The following is an 18,406-nucleotide window of genomic DNA, read 5'->3' as shown; positions in this document are numbered from 1 at the left end:
GGTTTGGGTTTGAATTGTTCTTGTTTGTGCAGTTCTTTGAGGTGTGACCATAGATTGTCCATTTGTGTTCTTTCAGACTTTTTGATGTAGATGCTTAAGGCTATGAAGTTTCCTCTTAACACGGCCTTTGCTGTATCCCAGAGGTTTCAATAGGTTGTGTCACTATTATCATTCAGTTCAAATAATTTTTAAAATTTCTTTCTGGATTTCATTGTTGGCCTAGTGATCATTCAGGAGCAGTTTATTTAATTTCCATGTGTTTGCATGGTTTTGAGGGTTCCTTCTGGAGTTCATTTCCAATTTTATTGTTCTGTGGTCTGAGAGAGCACTTGATATAATTTAGATTGTCTTAAATTTACTGAGACTTTTTTTGTGGCCTATCAAATGGTCTATCTTAGAGAATGTTCCATGTGCTGATGAATAGAATGTATATTCTGCAGTTGTTTGATAGAATGTTCTGTAAATATCTGTTAAGTTTATTTGTGGTAGGGTATAGTTTAAGTTTCTTTGTTGACTTTCTATTTTGATGACTTGTCTAGTGTTGTCAGTGGAGTATTAAAGTCCCTCACTATTATTGCATTGCCATCTATCTCATTTCTTAGGTCTAGTAGTAATTGTTTTATAAATTTGGGAGCTTCAGTGTTAGGTGCATATAGATTTAGAATTGTCATATTTTCCTGTGGGACAAGGCCTTTTATCATTATATAATGTTCCCTTTTGTTGAATAGCCACTGCTCCTCACTTTTGGTATCCATTTACATAGAATACCTTTTCCACCCCTTTACCTTAAATTTATTTGAGTCCCTATGTGTTAGGTGAATCTCCTGAAGACAGCAGAAACTTGGTTGGTGAATTCTTATCCATTCTACCATTCTATATCTTTTAAGTGGAGCCTTTAGGCCATTTACATTTAATGTTAGTATTGAAATTTGAGGTTATTATTCTATTCATTATGTATTTGTTGCCTGAATATCTTTTTTCCCATCCTGTTATATATAAGTCCTGTGAGATTTATGCTTTAAGGAGGTTCTATTTTGGTGTGTTTCAAGGATTTGTTTCAAGATTTAGAGCTCCTTTCAGCAGTCTGTAGTGGTGGCTTGGTAGTGGTGAATTCTCTCAGCATTTGTTCGTCTGGAAAAGACTGCGTTTTTCCTTCATTTATAAAGCTTAGTTTTGCTGGATAAAAAATTCTTGGCTGATAATTGTTTTGTTTAAGGACGCTGAAAATAGGACAGCAGTTCATTCTAGCTTATAGAGTTTCTGCTGAAAAATCTGCTGTTAATCCGATAGGTTTTCCTTTATAGGTTACCTGATGCTTTTGCCTCACAGGTCTAGGTGATGATCTTTTTGCAATGATTCCTCTTGGCATTCTTTGTGCTTATTTTATTTGGATGTTTAGATCTCTAGCAAGGCTGGAGAAGTTTTCCTTGATTATTCCCTCAAATATGTTTTCGAAACTTCTAGATTTCTCTTCTTCCTCAGGAACACCAATTATTCTTAGGTTTGGACATTTAACATAGTCCCACATTTCTCGGAGACCTTGTTCATTATTTAAACTTCTTTTTTCTTTGTCTTTGTTGGATTGGGTTAATTTGAAAGCCTTGTCTTCAAGCTCTGAAGTTCTTTCTCCTGCTTGTTCAATTCTATCCTGAGACTTTTCAGTTCATTTTGAATTTCTCTAAGTGTGTCTTTGATTTCCAGAAGTTGTGATTGTTTCTTATATATGCTATCTATTTCACTGGAGAATTCTCCTTTCATATCCTGTGTCGTGTTTTTGATTTCTTTAAGTTGGACTTCACCTTTCTCTGGTGTGTTTTTTATTAGTTTAATAATTGATCTTCTGAATTCTTTTTCTGGCAATTCAGAGATTTCATCTTGCTATGGATCCATTGCTGGTGAGCTGGTATGATCTTTTGGGGGGTGTTGAAGAAGCTTGTTTTGTTGTATTACCAGGTTGTTTTTCTGGTTCCCTCTAATTTGGTTTTACTCTGTCAGAGGGAACTTCTGGGATTCAAGGGCTGCTGTTCAAATTCTTTTGTCCCACGGATTGTTCCCTTGATATAGTGTCCTCCTCCTTCCCCTAGGAATGGGGCTTCCTGAGAGCCAAACTACAGGGATTGTTTTTGCTCTTCTGGGTCTGGCCCCACAGCGAAGCTACTGGGCTCTGGGTTCGTACTGGGGAGTGTCTGCAAAGAGTTCTGTGATGTGACCCATCTTCAGGTCTTGCAGCCATGGATAACAGGACTTGCTCCAGTGGAGGTAGCAGGGGAGTGAAATGGACTCTGTGGGGGTCCCTGTGTGTGTGTGTTGAGATGGAATTTTGCTCTTGTCTAGGCTGGTGTGCAATATTGCAATCTCGGCTCACTGCAACCTCCACCTCCCAGGTTCAAGTGATTCCCCTGCCTCAGCCTCCTGAGTAGCTGGCATTACAGGTATCCACCACCATGCCTGGCTAATTTTTTGTGTTTTTAGTAGAGATGGGGTTCCACTATGTTGGCTAGGCTAGTCTTGAACTCCTGACCTCAGGTGATCCACCTGCCTTGGCCTCCCAAAGTGCTGGGATTACAGCTTTAAGGTTGAGTTTTTATTGAGTGTCCTGTTTTTGTGTTGGTTGGCCTCTAGCCAGGAGATGGCACTTTCAAGAGTGCATCAGCTGTGGTCCTTTAGGGAGGATGGAAACTTGCCCTAGGGACACCTGGTTAAGTATTCAGTTTTCTCAGGTGGTGGGCATTGCGATAGGGCTTCCAAAGATTATGACGTTTGTCTTTGGCTACCAGGGTGGGTAGAGAAAGACCACTAGCTGGGGACAGGGATAGGCATGTCTGAGCTCACTGTCTCCTTGTGTGGGACTTGTTGCAGCTGCTGTGGGGGATGGGAGTGTGGTTCCCAGTCCAGTGGAGTTCTGTTACCAGGGGGATGATGGCTGCCTGTGCTGGGTCATACAGGTTGCCAGGGAAATGGGGGAAAGCCAGCAGTCCCAGGCCTTATTCTGCTCCCATACAGCCCTCATTCTTCTTCTTCTTCTTCTTCTTTTTTTTTTTTTATAGCCCTCATTCTTAAAGGCTGGTTTCACTCCCACTGTGCACGACCACCACCAAACAGCACCAAGTCTATTTTCAGACAGCCAGTGACCAGGGCTAAGAACTTGCCTGAGGCCAAAGCCTTACCACAGAGAAACAAGCAGACTCACAGGTTTTTGGCATTTCAGGGAGGCTGTAGCAATGATTCATTTCCTTCAAAGGGTCTGTGGATTCTCTTGGCTTTCTTGGTATATTCCTGCAGTAGTTCTTGGAATAACAGTTCACAGTGTGAGTCTCCACATGCTGCTCTGTCCATCCAAGTGTGAGCTGCAAGCTAGTCCTGACTCCTATCTGCCATCTTAATCCCAGTCAATCCTCACTGAGTTTCTTTAAGAGCATTATTTTGAATTCCTTTTTAGGCATTTTATGGATTTTTGTTTTCTTTTGGGTCTTTTACGGAGAATTATTGTGTTCCTTTAGAGGTGTCATGTGTTCTTGCTTTTTCGTGTTTCTTGTATTTCTACATTGATATCTGTGCATCTGGTAGAATTGTTACTTCTTCCAGTTTTGTGGACTGGCTTTTGTAGGGAAGGACTCTTTTCTGTGTAAGTATGTCCTTTAGCATCAGTTGGGTAGGGCACTGTGGCTTTAATCTGGGTGGGTGCAGGAATGTAGTCTCCACATTTTTTTTTCTATCATCATCACCATCAATGATATCTGTGACTGCCTCAGTGGACTAGACTACAATTGTTAGTGGAGGCAATGATGTCCTTTTCTGGGGTTAGGGTTGCTTGACAAGCTGGTTCTCAAACTCTGGAAGTGCACATCATGTAGAGTGACTCTACTGGTCATGGAGACAGCATTGCTGGTGGTGATATGGCCAGGTAGGCCAGCCCCTGGTTCTACAGTGTGCAGAAGCTCTGACAGCCAAGGGGTGAGGTGTGTTTTCTGATGCAAGAAGTCTCATGTTTTTAGTGTCGTAAAATAAAATAAAAAAATATTTGGAGTATTCTTTTCTGTTTATCTCTTCTACTGAACTCAGGCAAGTAAGGAAAAAAATATCAAATTAATAGCCTAAAATGCTTCTAAACAACTGTAATTCCAGCTGCTAATGCAGTAAAAGAGAACTTGTACAACAGCCATGTAAGAGTATCAATGTACACATAAATAACACAATGAAAAAATGCATGATTTTTATTGTTTCAGAGGCTCTTTATAACAAGAAAGAATTTTATAATAATTCAAACTTCAATTTAGTTTAGCAAATGTTCAAGACCCTTTCTGCAAAGTCATTGTGTCTAGACCTTGTGTGGGTGTATTTATTCCCTAGGGCTGCTGTAACATGTTACTACAAACTAGGTGACTTAATACAACAGAAATTTATTCTCTCACAGTTCTGGAGACTAGAAGTCTAAAATCAAGGTATTGGCAGGGCCATGGAGAGAATCTATTACATGCCTTTCTCTTAGCATCTAGTGGTGCTGGCAATTTTTGGCATTGCTTAACCTGAAGATACATCTCTCCAGTCTGTATCTGTATCACTCCAGTCTCTGTATCTGCATCTGTTACGTACTATTTTCCCTTTGTATTCATCTCTTCTCCTCTTATAAGGACACCAGTAATACTGGATTAAAGATCTACCCTCTTCCAGTATGACCTAATCTTAACTATACCTGAAATTACCCTGTTTCCAAATGAGGTACATTCTGAGGTTCTAGGAAGGACGTGGATTTTTATGGGGACATTATTCAACACAATACATGTTGAATACGTGGGGCTTCTAAAACGAATAACAAGTGGCTTCTGCTTTCAGAAAGGTATAGTTCCTGATGTAGTTGGGGAAATAGGCACAGAAAATTAATGCAAGGCAATGTGTTCAAGTGATAATGGATACAGAATACTTATAGACACACAGAGGAGTTGGTGCTTGTTTGGAGTTGGTGGCAAGTATAAAGAATCACTAGTATGCAAAACAGGAATACTGAGCATTCTGGACTAAAGGACCAGTCTGAGCAGGCACAGTGGTGCAATATTGCCTCTACCATGTGGGATGCTTGCAACACTCACTTTGAGTTTATAGCTAGAGGATAGTATAGGCTTTGAGTAGTAATTGCATGGATTGTGGTGACCACTGAGAAAGGATGGCGAAAGGACGAAGTAAGAGGGAGATAAGAAAGATGACAAGACCCCCACTGGCAGTTTATTTCTATGAATGACTGCTACAGAAGTCTGCTCTTCAAAGGTATTAGGAGTGGGAGTGGTCTAGGAGAGTCTGGATGATCGTTTCTTAAGGGTGCTCTAGAAGACATTGCTGAACTCAGAGGAACTGGTCTAGGTGAATTCTATGCTTCCTATTAGTTCTCCAATTCTGCAATTATTAGGTAGAAATATCTTTTCAGTTAACATGTCTTGTATCTCTCACTATTATTATGCTTTAGGTGCTGGAGACACAATAGTGAAGAAGAAGAAAAAGACACTGTCATTTCCATCTCTTCTCTATAGCATTAGCACAAAGAGTATGTAGTAGGTTCTCCATAAATGTTGCTTTGAATTGATTATAAGTAGGAAAAATGACATGGCAGTTTTTCCTTGGGCAATAAGTTCTGCTTCAGAGTAGAACTGTTTGAAAGATGATTTCAGGGACCTCCTTATGAGGAGGTGGAGAGTAGGTGGCTGCTTATGTGGTGTTTGATTTCTGAGTCATCAAAAACACTCCTTTGCCTCTCAAAATATCTCCTCCATGCAGGCTGTGGGTGCTTTTAATTTCACTGTTGGAAGTTGGTTTCCCAAGATTTTCTCCTCTGTTAGAATGTAAACGCCTATGGAGAGATGATATCCATTCACCCTCATTAGTCTTTTGTACCTTAGTATGAGGGATTTTTCTCAGCCCTTTCTCCATATAAGGTTTCTGAGAAAAACACAGGGAGGGAAAAAGAGACTCAGGGGAGAAATATTGGGCATGCCAAGAGTAAGGTTTCTTAAAAACAATTTGGATGAGACTGACCCTGGAGATGTAGTCCCTTGGCCTACAAAAATCTGTTTTTATTCTCATATCTAGCCAGCCATTTGCTGGTGTATGTTGGACAAGAAATGATCATTTCCATTGAACATTTAACATTTTATGGCTACAAACTTGTCAGGTTTTTTTTTTGTTTTTTTTGTTTTTTTTTTTAAAGGGCAATAAATCTCACCTCTTCCATCCTCACTTCAACAAAAATAATTTGCGTGGCAATCTGATGTATGGTCTGTATTGACAAGGCTATGCTACATATGGTTTACATGTTCACATGACAGAGGGGCTCTGTATTTGTCAGGGAAGGCAAATGTTAGCTACTGTAACATATGTCCCCCAAAATTCCAGTGGCTTATTTCAGAGGTTTCTTTCTCATTTACATCACAATACAATTCAAATTGATTGTTGGGGAAGAGGTGTTTGACATTGTCCTTCAGGGACCTAGGCTCCTTTTATGCTATCGGTCCGCCTTCAATACGTGGCTTCACGGTCAATGCTAGACTCACCTGGAAGATGTTCTAGGGGAGGAGAAGCATGTAGAGAAAGCACACTTATTCTCTGTCATGGCCTGGAAGTGACACATTTCACCTCACATTCAGTTGGCAAGAACTAGTCACCAGGAACAACCCAGATGGTAGAAGCTGCAAAATATAATTTAGCTGTGTATCCAGAAAGAGGAAAAGCCTTGGTGGATCTCTGACACAGGTTCATCAAAAAGCATTTGCACATTTTCCTCCTGACTGACATAACTTGACCCTTGGAGTGTTGTTATTAAAGGGACAGTGGACAAGAGAGAATAGCAGTGACCTAGAAACTGTTACTGTTTAAAATAATGAAAAGTAATTCAATCTGCCTGGTGGAGGATATCATCCTTTCTTGGATTTTTGCTATATAAGGGAGGACAAAGTTCTGATTCAAAGAAATGCCTTTTTTTATTTGCTTGTTTATTTGCATTTTAATGGAAATAGAAAAAAGCTAATGTAAATTTCCCTTGCATACATCTTGGAATCACCTTAGAACACCTTAAGTTTGGGGTTTTCAATGATATGCATTCTGCAATATGTTTCAGCTGTCTTTGGAGATAAGAGTATGTTAGTGTATGGAGAAGACTTAGAGATCCTTCATCCACCTCCCGTTGTCTAGAGAAGGGAACTGAGAGGTAACTGAATTATCCAAATTCACAGCAAGTTAGTGGTTTATGTTGGTCTCAGATCCCCATTTTCCAGGTTTCTATTCCAGTGCTGTTTCCTAGATAACTGCTATTTGGAGAATAGACCTGGCCTGGTGTGATCAGTGGATGCCAGCCAGAAGGGAAGAGGCTTGACCAGGTGAAATCAGGAGGTTCTTTCTAGCTTTTAGGTTCCTTGACTGATTGTATTTAAGTAAGTGGTGTCTGATTGTATAATCCCTGGCCTGACAGAAGTGATATGGCCTTCTAAGAATTTACAAAGTTTCTGAGGAATCAGAATCTCAATTCTTTATTCTTCTCAGCTAATTCTTAACTTATTTTTGGCTTTTTTAAAACTATATTTGTTTAAAAATTTATATACATTTTTAAATTATAAAAGTAATATAGAAATTAAATAAATATAATAAAATATATACAAAATATAATATAAAATTGCCTGTAATTTCACAACTTGCTAATGCAGCAATAACCATTCTTAATATTTTGGTGTATTTCCCACCCATTTTCAGCACATATATTTGCATACGTATGCACAATATAATTTGGATGAAATGTTATGCAATATGAAATAAATGTTATGCAACCCTTAAAATTTTTCATATTATGCAATATCTCATTTCCATGAAATGAAATATTATGCAACTTAAAAAAATTTTTTTAAAGTAAGTAATGATATGGAAAGATGCTCACATGTATTTGTTTACTTATGTACAATATAATTCTAATTCTATTTGTTTTTATCTGCTTGCTTATTTGCTTTTTAATAGAAGTAGAAAATGCTAATGGGAATCTCCATTCCATATATCAGGGAATAAAATTCTAATTTTACTTCTTTTGAGGGTTGCATAATATTGCATCATGGAAATATAATATGCTTAAAATAATGGCCCAGGTGGGACGGAGGGGACTAGAATAGTATCTTTGGTTCTTTGGCCCTGACGCTGTGTTCCTCTTCTCCCAGGGCATCAGCAGCCTGTTCAGCTCTCTAAAAGTTGTCCGGCTGCTCCGTCTTGGGCGAGTGGCCCGTAAGCTGGACCACTACATTGAATATGGAGCTGCTGTGCTGGTCCTGCTGGTGTGTGTGTTTGGGCTGGCTGCACACTGGATGGCCTGCATTTGGTACAGCATTGGGGACTATGAGATCTTTGACGAGGACACCAAGACAATCCGCAACAACAGCTGGCTGTACCAACTAGCGATGGACATTGGTACCCCTTACCAGTTTAATGGGTCTGGCTCAGGGAAGTGGGAAGGTGGTCCCAGCAAGAATTCTGTCTACATCTCCTCGTTGTATTTCACAATGACCAGCCTCACCAGTGTGGGCTTTGGGAACATTGCCCCATCCACAGACATTGAGAAGATCTTTGCAGTGGCCATCATGATGATTGGCTGTAAGTATCACAGTGCTGGGGGGTGGTGGTAAGGTCATGCTGTTTGGCCATCTCTTCTGTTAGCTGGAAATAGGGCAGTGCCTATGGTGCCAGCAGGATCAGGGGAATAATAACTTAAAACATGGAGAGATTTTTTTTTTTTAAGACTAGGCTTATAGTTACCCTGATAATTAAAGAAGTATGTGCTTATTGCAAAAAAGCTTAGAAAATACAAAAGAGTGCAAAGTAGAAAGTGAAGACTATCCATAATTCTGCCTCTCAGAGATAACTACTATTACTGTTGGTGTCTTCCCCTACAGACTATTTTCTTTGCATATCTGAATACATACAGATTTTTGTAAACTTAAAACGAAACCTTGCTGCGTACACACTTTGGCAAACTATTCATAGAACAGTGAATTATGGAAGTCTTTTCGTGCCTTTTTTTTTAATGAAAATTGTATATATTTAAGGTATGCAATGTGATGTTTTGATATAGTGAAATGATTATGACAGTGAAGCAAATTAACATATCCATTCCTTTAAATAGTTAACATTTTTTTTTGATGAATGGGCTTTAAATCTACTCTCAGCAAATTTTCTGTATGCATTACAGTATTATTAACTACAGCCATCATGCTACATGTCAATTCGAACATAGCTCTGGATCAGCATAGCCCAATGTAGTATGAGAAAAATAATGTATGAAAAATGAATGTAAAACATCTCATTAATTATATTTTATATTGATTATATATTGAAATGGTAATATTTCTGATATATTGGGTTAAGAAAAATATTCTCAGAATTCATTTAATCTGTTTCATTTTTAAAAGAAGCTCCTAGAAAAAATTTAAATTTAATTTTTTGGACAGTGCTGGTCTAGATCAACATTTTTGATGTCTTGCTTGATGGGAAATTTTCCAACTCAAAGAAAAAAAAAAAAAGAAAAAATCCACAGACACAGAGGGAAGAAAGGCTCTTGTTCAGTTAAGAAGTAATAGGTTGTTGGAGTAACTTTATTGGATTGAAAGACAACCTTAGTTCTTGAGGAAGATACTTAGATCTGATTGATTTATCCACTGACCATTGTATAACTGTTCTATTGCTGAGTGTAGAAGCAACTTTTGGCTGTAGACAACAATGGATTCCCTTCATTAAAGGGAGTCTTATGTAGGAATGGACCTACCTGGGATGGAAAAAGCAAACAAGTTTAAGTGGATTGGACTCATTGTGAAACTGCCAAGTGCATCCTGTGCGCTCTTAAATGAGAAATTGAGACGTGAGAAGACAGTCCTCTGGTGAAACTTCAGTATAGACAGGTCTGAACACACATGAAGACTCTTGGGTTTTGGTTTCAGTAGACAGAAACTGTTTTGCTTGATATATTCCTTTAGGATGGGGTTGACAAATTGCTTTACTGACCAGGGAAACCTGAGGCTTCAGCTTGCCTTGCTTTGTCCAACTGACCAGAGATTCAGCATCCTGCTTTGTGAGTGGATTTTCTTACCTTAAATTGTCACATTTGCTGCTTGCTGCCTCCTTTTTTGCAATTACCTCATCATGTCTGATGGAGTCCTTTCATAAAAGACCTCTCTGCAGGCAGAGTTTTCCTAAGAGTATTTAAGGAATGTGTCTAAGGGGGTAATTGATTTGTGGGAAGTGTATGCCTATGGAGCATTGGGTTTGCTCCTTACTTTAAAATGGGTTTTAACAGAGATGATTGTCTGGCCATGGGAAGCAGTGTTAAGGATCTGTGGGTGGCTAATTGCTTTATCTTAATTAGAATTTGAGGTGCTTTCTCCTGTCACAGAAAAGGATTTAAGACCTTTTCTCTTCATTTCCTAGGCAGTGCTTACTTACAGCACTTTTGTGAGCCTTGGGGCACCCAATAAGCAACCAGATGCACTGTGCTTAGGACATGATTTGATTTCCTTCTCCTAGAGGGGGGATGAGCCACTTTGTCAACCGAAATACCTCATTATATTCATTACAGAGAATTTGCTAAGAGTGGTCATTTAGAAAATGGGTCCCATTTTATGGACTCCCAAAAGGCTTTCAAATATGAGATTTCCCTGCAACTTCTTACCTGGAAGAAAAGAAAACAGTTCTGGTGGCATGTGATAGGGATAAGCAGTGGGAATTTTTTGCTGTTTTTTGTTTTCCCCAAAATAATTTGTCTATGGAAAGCACAATTTCTTGGGTATAGTCTCCAGGGAAAACCTCAGTTATTACCACCTCTTTTCTCTCTCCACTGTCTCAGAGTCAGGTGATATTGCTCTTTCGTTCTTTCTTTCCTTCTTTTCTTCTTTCTTTCTCCCTTTCTCTCTTTCCCTGCCTCCTCTCTCTTTCTCTATCTTTCTCTCCCCCTCCCACCTTCCCTCCCTTCCTTCTTCCCTTTCTTTCCTTTCTCTCTCTCTCTTTCCCTTTCTTTCTCTCTTTCTTCTCTTCCTTTTCTTTCTTTGACGGTCTCTCACTCTGTTGCCCAGGCTGGAGAACAGTGGCATGATCTTACCTCACTGCAACCTCCGCCTCCCAGGTTCAAGTGATTCTCCTTCCTCAGCCTCCCAAGTAGCTGGGATTACAGGCGTGCACCATGACACCTGGCTAATTTTTGTATTTTTTGTAGAGATGGGGTTTTACCATGTTGGCCAGGCTGGTCTTGATCTCCTGACCTCAGGTGACCCACCCACCTCGGCCTCCCAAAGTGCTGGGATTACAGGCATGAGCTACCGTGCTGGCCCATTTCTTTTTTAAGAAAAGTAAATATATATTGGTAGTCGCCTCTGCATTATGCAGCCAAGGATGATGTTTAGTTAAGCAAGTTTATTTAACATCATTTCCTTGAACATTTATTTGCCAGACACCGTGCCAAATACTCTACATACAATTTCCTCTGCTCATGACGTCAGGATACGTTAGAGATTATTATCTCCATTTTATAAGGAAATGGAGGCTCACAGAAGTTAACTCACTTTCCCAAGAACCTGGGACTGGTAAACAGGAGAGACGGGATTCAGATCCAGACCTCTCTCCTGTGGTAGCGTGGTCTAACAACACAGACCCCAACAGCCTCTCCACACTTAGGCATTGAAAATTCACTTTATAAACTTTATTAAGCCAGCAGTTTCTGCAGTGGAAATGCTTTCTTTGCTGTTTGTTGTTGTTGTCATTTTAAGAACAAGATTGTGGTACAGACTCAGGGGCCTGGGTGCTTAGGAAACCAACCATTTTTCAGCAACCTGTCACAGTTACAGCTGTTCCATTTCCATGTGACACACATCTGCCAAATTGTGCTAACAAGAAAGTGGCTACACGTGGTCTACTGCGTTGGTAATTATCCTTGTAAGCTTACATTCCAAACAATGTTTGTTCAGGACAACTTCTGATGTCTTATTAGATTTACAGGGTTCTCTTTTTGCCTGTGTATACACATGTATATGCTTACCTCCTTCCTGTACGGCTCATGGGATTGGACTGACATCAGATTTGGGATCTCTAGTAATGGGGAGCATTGACTGCAGCCTACACTTACACCAAAGGCTCCGTGCTGTCTCCCTCCCAGGTCACTCTGGTAGTCAGACCCAGCACTCCTTAAGGGGTAAGAAGAGACACAAAGCCAGTGGGCTTTTGGAGTGCTGGGTATGTTAGTATTTTTTCCTCTTTGCAGTGAATTTTATATGCCTTAATAATAGCGTTTCTTGGCTATCCTGTTGCAGTGTGTTAGCCATGATACAGATTATCCGAGCTTTCTATCACCTCCCCTCTCTGCTCTAAACATCTCATTACAACTTGGCTAATTTCCCAGAGGATGATGTGAAGCAGTAAAACTAAATATTTTCAAACTAGCCCACCTTTTTTCAGTTCTGATAAAAAATTGCATTAAAAAGGAGTGAAAACTGTTGACAAAAGTGAGTTTTTGTGATTAGCTGTGGATTTAGGTGACCTACAGTGGCCCCAAGTGCCTGGTTTTATGTCTAATTTCCATTCTGGGGTCTTGGCCTGGATCAGGGGCAAGCCAGCTCCTGCCCTGGCCTCCTCGCCTGCCCCATGTAGATCTGTGGTAGTCTTCAGCAGGGGCTCGCTATAAGGTGTGGTGAGTGGACTCATTTTCTCCCATGTAATCTCTCCTGTGCATTGATAATGCTGAGAGAAGCACAAGGCCACACCAGCCCTCTCTGTGACATCTCATTCAACAGGCACATACTGAGTTTCCCGCCATCCCGCCCCCGCCTGACAGGTGCCAGGCCAAGTGCTGTGGATTTGGTGACTACCACCGTAGTTGGTGCTCTTAAGGAGTTGACAGTTTGGGTGGTGGAGGTGGATAGGAAGGACAGAGACAGACCCTGTCAGCCCAGCAGCCAGCAACAAAGGCCTGGAGATGGAGTCTTCACTGTGGCTGAGCCTTTCCCTGGCGTTTTCGGAATCCCTCAAAGGAAGAAGAATTGTCAGAAGAGTCCTTTTACAGTGGAGGTCTCTGGTTAGGGACCTGCCCCTGTTTGGGGGAGCTCTCCAGGGATAATTTGATGGCAAAGCGACAGTTTCCATTATCTAAATACAGGCTTTGCACTTTTCCGATTCTCTTCTCATAATGTCACTGCTGTCATCCTGTCATTATAAGTCAGCCACATCTATTTCCTTTCTCTCTGCTAATGGTAGGGGGTCGAGACCATGTACGCCTCCTCCAGACACTCTCCACTCCCAAGCCTAATATCTGGTCTCCTACCTCAGCACTGCACAACACCTGTCTCTTTGAATTCATTTCTTTCTATCCATGCCTCCTCCCACTTTAGGTCCTTAAAACTCTAGCTGAGTGTCAGCTAAAGGGACCTTTGTGAGCATCTCCTTGGTCCAGCAGAGGCTCTCCTTCTAGTTCTTCTGCTGGGCCAGATACCATCCTGATCAATGCTTTAGGTAACCTCTCCCTCAGGCCTGGAAACTCCTAGACAGCAACTGGGCACACCCATGGTGGTTTCCTTCTATTGCCTTCTTGCCTTGGAGGAAGAGACACTAGTTATGTGCACTGCTGAACACTTGACCCCATTACCTTACGCACTTGCAGCCCAGCAGTCTGCTTTGTGGCCTCACTTCAGCGTGGATTGTCACTTGCATTCAAATATGGGCTTTTCCCTTGCCTCTTTCATGACCTTATTTAAAGATTTCTTGTTTCTTTCCATTTCACCTTTGCTGAGTATCCCTTTTTGAATTCTGTACCAATATACTGATTTTTCTAAAATGATGTGGGTCACAACTGCCAGGAGGCTGTAATGATATTCTCAGGAGACTTCCGACACATAGTGGACTCTTAGTAAATGTTTACTGACTCCTCCAATCAGAACAACTGAGAAGACCCAGAGTTTTGGAAGGTGTCTTCTGTGCTTGGCAACACTTTTTGAAAAGTAGGATATGGGTTGTGCTGTTGGACAGAGACCCAGAGTGGCATCAACAAAATTTTCTAGAATTTTAGGGTTGGTCTGGCTACTCTGCAGTCATCAGAAGCCCAGGTTTCTCTGCTATATTCAACACATAACCTCCATATTGGGATCCCATATGGTTTTTTTTCTGGCCATATCTTCTTATTCCGGAAAGTAGAAAGAAAAGGAAGGGGAAAGCTGGTCATACTCCTTTCTTTGGAGAATAAGACTCGGAAGTTGCCTATTACTTTTGTTCACATCACATTGGCTGGAACTTTGTAAAGTAGCCACACTAGGTTGCAAGAGAAGCTGGGAAATATACTATTTATTTGGAGTGGTCATGTGCCCGGGTAGAAATATGGTAATATATAGAAGGAAAACTGATATGAGGGGATGACCAGCAGTGTCTGCCTCAACTTTCCGTCTTCTCCTCATAGTCCTGTTCCCTCAGTTGATACTAGGAAACATTAGTCCTCCACAGCAGGCAGAGTTCATTGGAGCTTCGTCCTTATATTTCTAGTTGGAACACTTTGATTCAAATCTTAGATCTGCTCTGTGCTTTGTGCTGTTTCCTTTATTTTTGAGGATTAGAGGTAAGAGACTCTCCTGACAATCTCACTTGGCCAAAGTGAAAACCAAATGAGATAATGATGTGTAACAGCTTTTTGGAAAAATTTGAAAATTTAACGTTCAGATGTCATGATTTTATTGTTGTTAATAACAGCGTTTGTTTCTTGCTCTTCCCAGTTAGCTTTTTCTTTTCTGTAATTAGAAAAAAATAATAATAATTGCTATTCCCTTCTCAGGAGCATGAGAATGCCTTTCAATTACATTTTTAGTTTACATTTATTTTGGGAAATGGGGCAGTGTTCAGAATGCTACAGTAGAAATAGCCTTTCATTTCCAATTTATTGTTAGAGTTGTTTTCTAGCCAGCAATCAGCTTGATTTTTTTCTCTATAACCTGTTTTTGTTTTTTTTTAAAGTTCCACTTACTGCTATGCATTTCAGTTGGGTGCCCCCTTAGACACAACCTTAGACTACTTTCTGTCTTCCGCATCACTTTCTCCCCTCTTCTAGAAAACCCTTGTTACTCCCACCCTGTTCTTAACCCTTAGTCTCTTCATGCCTTAAGCTGATGGATCTATTTTGGGTCTATTCACTTGGATTCAGTTTCTGTTGCTCTGTGAACATTCTTGTGACATCATGGTTATCTTTTTTTTTTGCCTGCTATTTGGTCCAGCTCTGGCGAGATGCTAAACTTCCCGCGGATGGGACCTGTGGGTGGCCTTGCTCTTTGTCTTCCCCTTTGTACCTAGGCTGCTATAGTGTGGGAAGGAGCCCGCGTTTTGGAACCAGTCAGTTGTGGCTTCCAGGCCCACCTCTGCCCATGATGAATGCTTTGACCTTTGGCAGGTTCCTTAACTGAAAATGGAGGTACCTTTTGGGGATGCAAAAACAAAATAATACGAAGTACCAAAGTACCTAGCCTAGTGCTTCCATGCAGAGTGTTTAAACAGTGGTAGCTCTCTCTCCCTGCCCCTCCATTCCCTCTCTTACGGCACATTCCCAGGACTCAACAAACAATGATGTCTCTCAACCATTTGTTAGTCCTTTGGGTATGCTCTGCTTTAAGAGAATTGAACTTGCATAAAATATCAGGTACATTACGGTGTTTAAAGTACAGGTCATTAAATATATCTGGACTTAAGTTTCCTTAGATACAAAGCTTCTTGGAAAAAAAATTGGCCTGGCTGCAGAGCAAGTGAAAGGAAGCCATTTTGTGTGGTTGGGAAGTCGTCCCAGGCTTCACTGTTCAGGCTTGACTGGCAGAATCTTCATTGGACAGGACGTGGTAACAAGAGCAGCAGGCATGATCCTCTTGGAGAAGGGGAGAAAAGACTACAGATAGTCATGCACTGAGTGCCCAAGACATGCCGGGTCATGCTGGGAAGTTTTCACTACGGAACAACCCTATAAATAGGCTTTCTTATCCTTGTTTTGAAGATAAGAAAACTGAGATTCAGAGACACGGAATAACTTATTCATTGTTTGACAGGTGGCCGGACTGGGCTTTAACTTCAGTTTCATCTGACAACAGAGTCATTCTCTTTGTCTTCTTGCTTTCCTTGTTGATTATTTTGGGACTTGGCAGGAGAAAATGTTCTTTGTGATGTCTGTGTGGTTGGGGGATGCAGAGTAAAGAACCAGGGAGAGAAGGAGAGTAGTGGAGAGATGGCAGGAGAGGGGTGGAAGATAGCTCCGTTATTTTAATCTATAATTATAACGACAGAATATCTTGTGTGTATTGTGGGAGGACATCATCCCTGTTCACAGCTGGGTTACTGCACTGGGCAAGGAATTTACAAGTTTTAGATGTTCAGAAGCTTTGATGATGGAATGCCAACCGGTAAGGGTCATTATCTCTGATCTTGTAGGTACCCACATTATTTGAAAAATTCTTTCTTTTTAAAAATACAATTTTTATCCAAATAGAAATTATAATGTCGAGATGTTGCTCTAACCCAATCTTTTGTTTCTAGTAATATTTTGCTTCTATATCTGTTGTCTCCTTTGAAACTCACAACACTCCCAAGGGGCAGGTAGTGTTCTCCCCATTTTATGGATAAATAATCTGTGGAGTAATTTGCCAAAGGTCACCCAGCTAGTGAGAAACAGCCAGGTCCATCCCTCCCAGCCAGTGTGTGCTGGCTCTTGCAGGTCTCCATGACAGCAATTGGTACTGTTAGCCATGGGCCATGGTTATGGCAGTAGATTGCGGCAGCTGGTTCCTTTGTAGGGTGTCCTCGAAGCTTGAGCAGAAGGGGTGAAGGTGGGCAAGGAGTGGTGAAAGTCTCCGTTCTGCTTTCAGCAGAGGAACTTGATTAATCACATTTCACACCTCTTCAGCTGCTTTTTGGCAGGCATTTATTGTGGCTCTCAGCTGCTAGACTGACAACTACAGGCAGCTAGAGAGAAATCACACAGAGGAGAAAAGAATTTTTCTTTCCTACTTTAAAATTGGTGGGAGGAAGAAAGCCCACCAGGAATTAGTTTCTGAAAATACACGAATAAATATGGTCCCTGAGAAAACAAATGTTAGATTTACCTGTAGCTCTCCAGAGCCTCAGTTAATCAACAGTGCAACTGAGTACCTCTGGGCTCAGCTGAATGCCTGCCATGTGCCAAGCGCTGTGAGCATATGAAGTTGAAGCAGTTCATGAGGCAGACAGGCTCCGCTCCCATGGCTTGCAGTCTGGTAGGAGAGCCAGAGGAGTCAATGAGATGAGTCTCCACTAAGGAAAAGACAGCTTGTTATGGGCAGATGTGCAGGGCCTTTCCCCAGTAAGGAAGTCAAGGAGGGGTCAGGCAGCATACACCTCATTTATTTGGGAAGAGCCCTGGGCCAGGCACTGAAGGCTTTTCTGAGATTTATCACGTTCCATCTGTGTGCTGATGTCTTCACAACCAGACATCAAGCTGCTTAGGTCAGGGGCTGTGTGAGCCGATCCATGGTCTACAGTGGGCTCAATAAACATAGAATGAATGGAGTAAGAGAGGAAAAATACGATATTTCCTCTTCAATTAACTTATAATCTACTTTGGGAAACACAAATGCAAGTTGGAAAATCATGTGAAGCTGGAAAGCACTAAGCATTCATGGACTAAGCTTTCAGATTTCAAAGAAGATGGTGATCTTTGCGTAATATGGACATGAATGTGGCATAAAAGAGGAGAGATTTTACTTGGCCAGTGAATAACGGCTAGGATTTGCACAACTTACAATGATGGGTAAGTAAGAACAGTATCAATAGCGATGAATGGTTGAACATGTACTGTATGCACAGCACAGTATACACATTCTTTATTCCTCTCCCAACACTTTTATGTCACAGGTGCTATTATCCTAGGTTTATAGATGAGGAAACGAAAGCTCAGGGAGGTCCATTATGTTTCCCTCAGTCAACGTTCTTGTGAGTGGTGGAGCCAGAATGCAAAGCCAGATCTCTGACCCCCAAGCTCATTGTCTTTCCACCAGTCTGTGCTGCCATCCTAGTCACTGATAGCAATGAGCAGGGCACTGGTGCAGGGACCTGGAGCTGAATGCTGCAGAGAGAGCAACCGCAACCCCTTCCTGCCAGATAGTGGGCAGAAAGAAAGATGTGCTGATGAGAAAGGGGCTGAGCACTTCTGGCTTGTCAGCCCCTCAGACTCCTTTTTGCAGTAGGCTCGTGCTTGATGACAGCCTATGGCTGTTTACCATGTGTCAAGAGACAGGGATTGCAACATTTTGCAGTAAGGCCAATTTGATGAAATTTTTGTAGCAGCCAGATCTCAATCCTGCAGTCTTCAATTTAGAAAAGTCACTGAGATGCAGACTTCATTTTTTACTTAGAGGAC

The 18,406-nt window shown here is 41.2% G+C and overlaps 1 protein-coding gene across 3 annotated transcripts in view; it reads left to right on the top strand.

Moving 5' to 3' along the window:
• KCNH1 (potassium voltage-gated channel subfamily H member 1) overlaps nt 1–18,406 on the top strand; it is a 455,549-nt gene that overhangs the window by 206,974 nt on the left and 230,169 nt on the right. For all 3 annotated transcript variants that reach the window (XR_004272203.1, XM_032289132.1, XM_032289131.1), the window contains exon 7: nt 8,184–8,613. Coding sequence is in view for 2 of the 3 variants with exons in the window: in XM_032289132.1 (XP_032145023.1) it covers nt 8,184–8,613 (430 nt within the window). In the remaining variant the exon portion in view is untranslated. The remainder of the gene's footprint in view (nt 1–8,183; nt 8,614–18,406) is intronic.

Source organism: Sapajus apella, unplaced genomic scaffold, assembly GCF_009761245.1.
Source record: "Sapajus apella isolate SASKATOON/1434 unplaced genomic scaffold, GSC_monkey_1.0 scaffold22, whole genome shotgun sequence".
In the NCBI taxonomy this organism is placed as follows: Eukaryota; Metazoa; Chordata; class Mammalia; order Primates; family Cebidae; genus Sapajus; species Sapajus apella.
The sequence above is the reverse complement of the archived record's forward strand: the minus strand, read 5'-3'. Positions and strand labels throughout refer to the sequence as shown.